Source organism: Topomyia yanbarensis, chromosome 2, assembly GCF_030247195.1.
Source record: "Topomyia yanbarensis strain Yona2022 chromosome 2, ASM3024719v1, whole genome shotgun sequence".
In the NCBI taxonomy this organism is placed as follows: domain Eukaryota; kingdom Metazoa; phylum Arthropoda; class Insecta; order Diptera; family Culicidae; genus Topomyia; species Topomyia yanbarensis.
In genome coordinates, this window is record NC_080671.1 from 385,094,763 (window position 1) to 385,105,091 (window position 10,329).

At 41.7% G+C, this 10,329-nt stretch overlaps 1 protein-coding gene across 1 annotated transcript; it reads left to right on the forward strand.

Moving 5' to 3' along the window:
• The first annotated feature begins 503 nt into the window (after positions 1-503).
• On the forward strand, positions 504-5,125 carry LOC131684705 (uncharacterized). The gene is made up of 2 exons (XM_058967810.1): positions 504-786; positions 1,327-5,125. Exon 2 carries the CDS (start codon positions 1,332-1,334, stop codon positions 4,977-4,979), a length of 3,648 nt encoding a protein of 1,215 aa, XP_058823793.1. The 5' UTR covers positions 504-786; positions 1,327-1,331; the 3' UTR covers positions 4,980-5,125.
• The last annotated feature ends 5,204 nt before the right edge of the window (positions 5,126-10,329 follow it).

Here is a 10,329-nt window from a genome sequence, read left to right on the forward strand (position 1 = left end):
CCTAAAATTGAGTTCCTTTGACTCAATCTCGTGGTATCGTAAAGTTAGGTAAACCGTGTTGAAGGTAGTTTCCGTTTAACCACGGCATAAATTAAAACTCATTGATAGGTTTTTTATACTCAAATTTAAGTTGAATTTACCTAATTTTGAGTTCACCCCAAACAACTCAAAAGCACCTTCCTCCACGGAAGACCTCGACCAGGAGGGTGTCACTCCTGTCATCCTCTATGGAGATATACAGACTTTGACAGTAGTCAACATATGTGGGCCTAGCCGCATCTAGGCCCATGTCGCCTGTGCAATAGCATTGGGTTGTTTTGATTTGAACAAAGGCAGATGTTGGCTAGTTCAAAATGGCTGCCTAGCAGGGAACTGACCTCGACTGAGTCGAATCTCTCTTTTTGTTTTTGACAACACTAATAAGTGCGAAAGCGACGCACAACTCAAAAGTAAGTTAAAAGAACTTATTCTGCAGGTTGTTTTATTTAACCGTGTAGATTTATTTTGAGATCATAACATCAAAAAGAAAAACCAGAAAAACAAATTGAAAATCACAGCGCATAATTAATATTATTAAGTTTTGTGTTACTAGCATTCAGATGATTTTGTTATAACGTCCCCAGCTGATTGGTAGGATGATACGTAGAGCGATAGTTCTGTTATGTTTGACCAAATGACTATTCCTACCACGATTTGTCTGAACCACGAGAAACTAGTTCACGTTTAAATTGGAAGTGAATCGCGTAGATGGTGGATCGGTACGGAATACCTCAGCTACAATACAAGGTAAAGACCAATAAATTACACGTCAATTAATTGTAATTTATTTAGTATGATGGTGCTTTTACCATTTGCCAGGCCAAGAAAACTAAATCAATCGAACAGATTTTTTCAGAACGATAACACGAGTGAACATTCAGGCAGGTTGAATATGTATTCAGCTGCGTAGTAACACTCAATTTACTCCACAAATTATCCTGGATAATTTGGATACCTTGTGTATGTGGTTTTGTTTAGAATTATATAATTATAGTTATTGCAAGATCCATCGCAATTTTGTAATATATTTATGTAAATATTTAATCAATTACAATAATTGTTGTTATTAGTTTAAATTATAGCAAGCAGTTTCTCTTGTGGCACTCACAACCATCCTGTAGTTTTTAGGTGCTAACGACATTATCGTCTTCCTCATGTGCACTGTTTGCAATCATTACAAACTTCTGTAAACAGCATAGTTTCCATCTTCATAACATTCAAAACAAGTGACTCATTGTTCAGACGAAAACAACTTACATCATGCAATATATTTCTTTCGCATTACAGCCACCATGATTAACCGAAGGAAGAGGACAGACAGTCTGGACAGCCAGTATTCACAAAAGTTTCTGATATTTTACCTGATTTGGTACTGCCGTCAGCGTTTCAGCCAGTTCAAGGTCGGACGTGAAATCATAAAGTCGAAACGGTTTAACGATGTTTTCTTGGAACTTTGCCATCATCAGAAACGCTGGATCTATTTGTTCGACGTCAAATCTCGTCGATATAAGAATACAACTATATCGTATGATAGTTTACTGAGTGGATCACCACTGTCATCATCGGCAGATGATTTTAATCTACTGAATTATTTTAAGGAGTACTTGAGGTTAAGAAAATGCTGGAATGAATCAACGAGCGAACTGATTGTGTGGACCCACACAGAATTCAATAGGAATGATTTTAGGAATCGAGAGATTTTAGAACCATACGAAAGGAAGGGTGATCAACCGGACTTTTTCGATGGTGTTGACATAGGTGTACGGCGGTACAGATTCAGAAACTATGAAAGTTTGGGAAAGGAACTGCTCCGACTTGTTCATCCACTGTATGAACTGGCTGAAAGAGTTTCCCGATTGTTGTTTCAGAAAGTCTTGATTGGTCCGGATACAATTCCGCAAAAGTTCTACGATGTATTGTTGAGGGATGTTTTTGAAGATAATTGCTTTCGGAAAGATTTTCTGGAAGGAAAGCCGGAGCTACCGATAGAGGCTAAAGAATTTCGCGAGTATTTGGAACACGTGATGGTGCAAACGTTTCGCTACCTAAATGTTTCTGACTTCCTATTGAGCAGGATTGACGAAGTGCAGTTTTCTGCTTACATTAAGCTACTTTTAGTACCTCAAGTAAAAGTCGCAACACGATGCGTCTCCTGGGCAGCAGATAGCCGAGCAACTGCGTGCGATGTCGACCGATTTTTCTCGTTACTTGTGTTTTATACCCGCACCCCAACAGTGTCCGCTTTCAGAAAAATTCTGCGATCGAAGCTGGACACTGCGATCCAGAATGAACTTTCGCAGTTCACTACAAAAGGTAGTCAACTTACCGATTTAACTGTGAACCAAATATTTCAGTGGATTGAGCTGAAGGACCGTTACTCGTACAAGCTTAATGATAACATCGTGTTCAAGGCAGGGGCGATGGAGGGTCTGGAATCAGTATTGAATCAGTTTTATTATCAGTCGAACGTTGAAACATTGGGCATTCGGGCGTGTACCGATGTACTTGTTACTGTAGAAAGAATTATACGTGTGATACGAAAAATGGAATGCAGCAACTACCTTCTGTTAGTCGCACAAACATTCGAAGCTCTCTTCAATGACTTGTTGAATATTATGCTAAGTCTAGGTTTAATGATGAGCAAACCATTTTTAATATTGGTCGACAAGGACTCGACTATAAATGGTGCTTACCTCCAAAGAATGCGAGAAATGGGTTGCTCAATAATTTTAGTGGCGACAGAAAATATTACGGATTCGACAACCGTTTATTCAGATTACGTTCAATTTGAGAACCTAACAGATACAGCCAAAGATCGTTTACTGTCGAGCACGGTTGTAATACAAGAGCAGGTGGTGCAATTAGATACCATACTGAATGACAGCTGTTTTTCTGAAATAACAGCCCAAGAATTTCTCGAGTGGAATTCAAACGATTGCAGGTCGATCGGCTTGAAACAGTTTTCAGACCTACCAAACAATTATATTAATAGGACTATTTATAGTGATGCGGATGATTTTATAAACCCTTCTGCAATTGACTTTGGTCGAATCTCAATCTTAAGTGGTGCTGCTGGGATCGGGAAAAGTGTAGCTTTTTTAAACCTTGCTACCCGTTTTCAGGAAACGTACGGCGATCATATAATAGTCATGCAGGACTCTAAAACAGTAGTTCATTTCTTTCCTACCAACAAAGATTCCCTGGACACTGTGATCAGGCTGATCGATGCAAAACAACTGAATCATTTTCAGAAATTCAGTGTAAAGAAAATGATGGATCAAAATCGAATTATCGTCCTTCTGGACGGGTTCGACGAGATCAGCCATCAAAAAGAGAGAAATGCAGAAGCAATGTTGAAGTGGATCGAAAATGCTCCTTTTCGTATGGTAGTCGTTGCATCGCGACCACATCGTGTAACATTTTTAAAGAACTGCTTACCTGACGCTGTGGTTTACCATTTAATGCCGTTCACAGAGCAAGATCAGTTACGATTTCTTCAGCAACGATGGAAAAGTAAACTTCCCAATAACGAAGAGGCAGTACGAGTGATCCGTAAGTATCGGAAACTATTCGAGGACATCGATGGGGAAAACCCTTTGGAAATTCCTCTACAAACCATAATCATTGCTTCCATATATGAGGATGGTGTGCTTTCACACGATCATCAGAACATTGCCGACGTTTTCCAAGCATTCGTCGACAAAAAATTTGACATGTACGCCAACAAGTTTTTCAACTTATCTTGCAAAGCACACGAAGTAGCTCTGAAGACTTCTCGAGCAATTTTCGAAACGGCTCACGCAGAATTGGCCTTCCGATTAGAGCTATGCCAAATTGTAGACTACAACAAATGTATCGAAGTCGATCAGTACGGTCTCTTGCGTATTGACAACAAAACAATAACGTTTATCCATCCATCTTTTCAAAAGTATTTCGTGGCTCAATACATTCTAACTCATTTCGTTGAACAGGATTGTTTTAACCAACTCATGAGCACGCACTTCTGTAAGCCAACGGGTAACCTTTTCAACAAATTTTTGAACCATCATATCGGAAAAATCAATGCTAACCAAAATCTTCTGGGAGCTTCGCTGAATTTTGCAAACACTGACTTCAGTCAACTAAATGCCCGAAGACGATTCAAACTGCATCGAGATAAAGTCAAACAGTTTTACGTCTTTTTCAAATCGGTTTGCTGTGCTGAACAGTTGAACAAATGCCTCCGCGTAACCATCGACAAAGATGAGCTAAACACCTTTGAAGTAATCTATGATAGCTTAACATGTTGCTCGGAACAGACAGTGCGATTCACATTCAATCCAATCGACGAGACTTCGCAATCGTCATTATCGATAGACTTGTCGGCAGTTAGCGAAGACCACGTAGTTCAGCTGTTGGACATTCTGTGTAAGAAACACGAATCGGATTTCGTGGAAAAAGTGATCGGAAATTTCACTACAGATGAAGATGATTTCATCAGCACAGCCATCGAGAAAAACTATGTTAAAGTGATAAATAAACTGTTCAGTATCGAACAGAATCTCACGAATGAAGATGAAACTGATCGTATTCAGGATTACGTAGAAAAACGGTGGCCCCGGTACCTACGGTTAGTAATTGTGCACAGAAGAGATCTGTTGTTGGAAACAACATTTCGTTGCGTTGAAAAGCGTTGGCACCCAAGAGTTACGAAGTATTTTCTGATGAGACAGAATGTACTAGCAATGCTGATCGGGTTGTGCGAGAAAGCTGAGGAGTCGTCAATTGAAACGATTCAAAGGATAAGTGATTTTCTTCGTGAACATCTGAGTGCCAACGATTTAACTGTTTTGGCTGAAAGAATATTTGATTCCTCAAACAGCTGGAAGAGGCTTGATAAAATTGAGAACAGGGATATCAGAGGTGTGATACAAAAACTTCTAAAGTGCAGGGACGTGTGAATTGTAGTAGATTATATAAACCGATTAGATCAGTATTATAGTACCAGAAATACAGTAAGAATCGATGACTGATTTACTGACATTTCGTGTGCGATTTTAACCTTGTTTGAAGAATAAAATGTTTAACTTTGTTTTAGTAATACTAATGATGATTTTTTCTTCTAGTGAGGAAGGGGAGGAGTTGCTTCTCTAATTTTTCGGTCATTACATCACATGCTTTGGTATTCTTAGTATGTATAACAAACATGAAGATGTGACACAAGGCGCCAAGAGCGCACTAAAATCCTGTCAATCCTATTTTTCATTGGATTGTCTGCTCTAAATATATCATCAGGGGACCATTCATAAATGATATCGAATATTGGCAATAGGAGAAGAGCGTCACGTAACGAGATAAAAACTAAAAATGAATTTTAGACGTTTCAGCGGATCAGGGATAAAAAAACGACCAACATTGTTTATGAATGGCCCCCCAACAAAGAATATTCCATAACGAATATCACGTAGCATCAGTGACAGAGCATTGGGATCAAGGCCAAGTTCCCCCTGGGTCGTGCAAAACTGAGAGGCAACATCAATTTAGGCACAGATAGCAGACGTCCATTTATGTTCATTTTTTTTTTGTTTTGTCTTCATTTGTTTCTCTTGCTACAAGGAAGCGGAAAGCCAATAGCCCAAACAGATCAGGAACAGGAAGGAGAACTACGAACAAAGAAACAAACAACAGATGAGAGATCGTTTACTTATTTATTATAACTACGATACTAATCACAATTATTTTTCTTTTCTTGATTCGTTTCAGCAAACCAAAATCTATACCGACTAGCACATACGAACAGTTAGGCTTTGTAGGTTCTCATCTTGACAGAGTCTAGATGGGCGGATGAACGTCTGCCAGGGTGTGGGAAATGAGGGTTGAGAAATGACAATGACACTGTACGAGATGGTGCTGGGCATGTGGCCTTCGACTGGCATGGTCCATTTTCATTGATTCGGAAGTCTTCTTGGCTGGTTGGTAGATATGTGCTCCTACTTGAAAGTTGAACAATTCGCTTGGGTGGGGGACATGTGGATCCTACTAGTTGTCGACTCTTTTGATCGTGAGTATGAGGCTAGTTCAGGAAAGGAGTGCAGGACTGGCACCTAAGAGATAGTTAATTATCCAGGACTTGTTCTTATGATTATTAAACTCGACCAAGCACACCGGCTCTCAGAAATGATAAGCAACCCTTTCGGGTCGGTGTGGTCTATTCGAGTCGAACCAGGCGGACATTCGGTTCGAGCAAACTTTATAGGGAATAGTGGATAAATATTTCTTACGCCTTTATTGGCAGAGATTCTTTTTGCGAAATCCTAAAATACCTTCACTGGTATAGCTACTCTGGATAATAATAATAGAAATATTAAGGGTTTGCCTGGTCCATAATGTAATGAATATGTATATTGACTAGAACAGGGATAATCGAGTTATGTTATAAGATAGAGAAGAAACAGCACAGTTGTAGGAAAAGTATTCGCGAGTAAGGACTAATATTGCTAGTATGTTTACCGTTTCAATTAATAGTCGATTGATCCGCTTCGGACCTAGGAGACAAAAGGAGATTAGGAAAAGACAGAAGCGGATTCAATGCGAAATTTGCCAATATGATGTTGACCCCAAGGCGATGGTAAGATGATTTTCCATAGGATGACAAACTAGATGACACGACGTTGCACGCTCCAAACTTGCGCCAAATAGCTTGTATGTATGTATAAATGTAAGCCCTATTTTTGTATAGGACCAATGTATCCCTGAGCAACATGGAAGGACAGCCTCTGAGCAGGCAAAATGCTCATGGGAAGCCGGGTGCGCGGTCGTAGGTGTGACCATAAAGCACTGCACACACTGTCAAGTGCAACGGAAAAACGGTAGGTGTACAGATAATGCACATAGGTTGCAGAAATAGGTTGTTGAGACAGCCCGATTGCACACTGATAAATAACAATAACAAAATTACAATAACTAATGATGATTTTTTCTTCTAAAATCCCAGAAGGTATATGTTCAAACCCTGATCATTTAGCCATTACCCCTCCTAACATCGGCCTTGGACTTGTTGCACCCTATCCAGATGTTGCACTAGGCGTTTATGCGCGAATACATCCCTGCAGAGAAAAAATGTTTCATTTTGACGTTTGTTAGTTGCGCTTAGTTCATCGAACACACGATCGCACGATCGCGCAATTCTTTATTTCGTCTGGATTATCCGTGTTTTCGTAGGTCTGGTTCCGTCAATCGATTGTCCACCCAACAGGTTAGGGGCCCAGACTAGTTCGTGATTGTGGAAATCAGGCTCGAGCGAGAAAAATTACGGAACAGTTCGTTTTATCGATCGTTTGCTTGCGGTGTCTAGCTCCGACCGGTGCATTCCTGCAAGCGGCAAAATGGCGGATTCGCAGAGGTTTGCATTGTAGAAGTTAATCAACCACAGCTGCCAGTCGTGGAAGTTTAAAATGGAGGTATTGCTGATCCCGGAAGGATATATGGTACGCCACCTCCGAACCCCAAGTGAATCCAGTAACGGCCAATTTCTTCACCTGGATGAAAACCGGTTTTCGGCTAATTGGTCACCAGCAACCTGAAAACTGGTTTTCAGTGAAAACCGGTTTTGATGCGTGAACATAGCACCTTCTTCCAGCACAGCCTCCCTTATCGTTACACTTGGGGATCACCGCTACAGACGGAATCGCAAATCGACAACGTCCTGATCGTTGGACGGCACTTCTCCGACATTATCGACGTCAGGACCTATCGTGGCGCTAACATCGACTCTGACCACTACCTGGTGATGGTTAAATTGCGCCCAAAACTATCCAATGTACGGTACCGACGACCGCCTCTGTACAATCTGGAGCGTCTGAAGCAACCAGATGTCGCCACTGCATACGCGCAGCACTTCGAGGAAGCTTTGCCGGACGGACGAGGGAGAGCTCGACGTGGCCCCTCTAGAGGACTGCTGGAGAACAGTAAAGGCAACCATCAACAACGTAGCTAAGGACATTGTCGGGTACGAGAAACGGAGACGACGGAACGATTGGTTCGACGAGGAGTGCAGAGCGGTTTTGGAGGAGAAGAATGCAGCGCGAGCGGTCATGCTGCAGCATGGAACCCGACAGAATGTGGAACAATACAAACAGAAGCGGAGGCAGCAGACACGCCTCTTCCGGGAGAAAAAAAAACGCCGCCTGGAAGAAGCGCAGTGCGAGGAAATGGAACTGCTGTGCCGTTCTCAAGATACACGGAAGTTCTACCAGAAGCTCAACGCATCCCGCAAAGGCTTCGTGCCGCAAGCCGAAATATGTAGGGATAAGGACGGGAGCCTGCTGACGGACAATCGTGAGGTGATCGAAAGGTGGAAGTAGCACTTCGACGAGCACCTGAACGGCGAGGAGAATGTAGGTACAGATGACCAAGGCAACGGAGGATTTGACCACGTCAGTGCAGTTGCGGACGGGAATGAACCAACCCCCACGTTGAGGGAAGTTAAGGATGCCATCCAACAGCTCAAGAACAACAAAGCAGCTGGCAAAGATGGTATCGCAGCAGAACTCATCAAGTTGGGCCCGGAAAAGTTGGCCACTTGTCTGCACCGGTTAGTAGTCAGGATCTGGGAAACCGAACAGCTACCGGAGGAATGGAAAGAAGGGGTGAACCATTCACAAGAAAGGCGACCATTTGGAGTGTGAGAACTTCCAAGCGACCACCATTTTGAATGCCGCCTACAAAGTGCTATCCCAGATCATCTTCCGTCGTCTATCACCTAAAGTAAATGAGTTCGTGGGAAGTTATCAAGCCGCCCAGGTAACCAATAAGCATGCTGAATGCGTCTTAACGGCTACTTGATATGCACTTAAGTCTTTTTAAATGCTATTTAAAAGTCGCTTTTGGCAAAATATACGGCTATATTACTGCTGTGCCATGAAAATGCTTTTTCACTGCTGTTGTGCATTCAGAATGCTGCTTACTGACAAGAAGTTTTTAACCAGTTTTTTGAATGCTGATTAACAACAGTTTTGCATAACGAATGCTATCGTACTGCGAGAAGCATCCGAAATGCAAATTTTACGCTACTTTACTGCATACACTAATGCTTGTTGGTTACCTGGGCGGCTTCATCGATGGCCGGTCGACAACGGACCAGATCTTCATCGTGCGGCAAATCCTCCAGAAATGCCGTGAATACCAGGTCCCAACGCATCACCTGTTCATCGACTTCAAGGCGGCATACGACAGTATCGACCGCGTAGAGCTATGGAAAATCATGGATGAAAACAGCTTTCCCGGGAAGCTGACCCGACTGATCAAAGCAGCGATGGACGGTGTACAAAACAGCCTAAGTGTCGAGCGCAGTGATTTCGGGTGAACTTTCCAGTCCATTCGAATATCGACGGGGACTGAGACAAGGTGATGGACTCTCGTGTCTACTATTAAACATCGCTCTGGAAGGTGCGATGCGACGAACCGGGCTCAACAGCCGGGGCACGATCTTCACGAAATCTGGCCAATTTTTATGCTTCGCGGACGACATGGACATTATCGCCCGAACATTTGGAACGGTCGCAGACCTGTACACTAGGGTGGGACAAAAAATAGATTCCAGCTCCGAGCAACTTTTTAGGTTCCATTTGGGTCCTAGAACAACTGTGCAAATTCTTAGTTCGATCGGTGAAACTATATTTTTGCGCCCACTGTTTAAAGTTTACATGGGATTTTGTATGGGAAAGTTAACTTTTACAAAATAATTCCTCCAGGAGTCGCCCATTACTTCCTAAAAATAAATCGTTATGTGGCTTGTATAGGAAATTTAACAAAGAAAAAAAATTTTCTAAAACCACGAAACGATCTGATGCTTGTGGAAAAAGTTATTAAGCAAAAACCAATTGATGCTCTGACGATTGAAAAAATATTCATTTTTTCTAGCACCACTGCTGTTGGTTGTCCAATTATACGCAATTTTGTTTTAATCCTCTCCTAACGTATCTAAATCGTTTATCTATACTATTTGGCCACTTCGCAAGGTTTTGAGTTATAAATTGAGGCTTTTTTTTGTACATAATAAAAGACACATTTCTTAAAAAAAATCAGACATCTGTTTATTTTTAGGAGATAACGGGCGACTCTTGGAAGAATTAATTTGCAAAAGACAATTTTCCCATACAAAATCCCATGTAAACGTTAAACCGTGGGCGCAAAAATATAGTTTCACCGATCGAGTTAAAAATTTGCAGAGTTGTTCTGGGAGCTAAATGGAACCCAAAAAGTTACTCGGAGCCAAATTTAATTTTTTTCATGTAACCATGTCCCACTCTA

Coding starts and splice junctions, on each gene's coding strand:
- LOC131684705 (XM_058967810.1), top strand. CDS start 1,332: ATGATTAACCGAAGGAAGAGGACAGACAGTCTGGACAGCCAGTATTCA.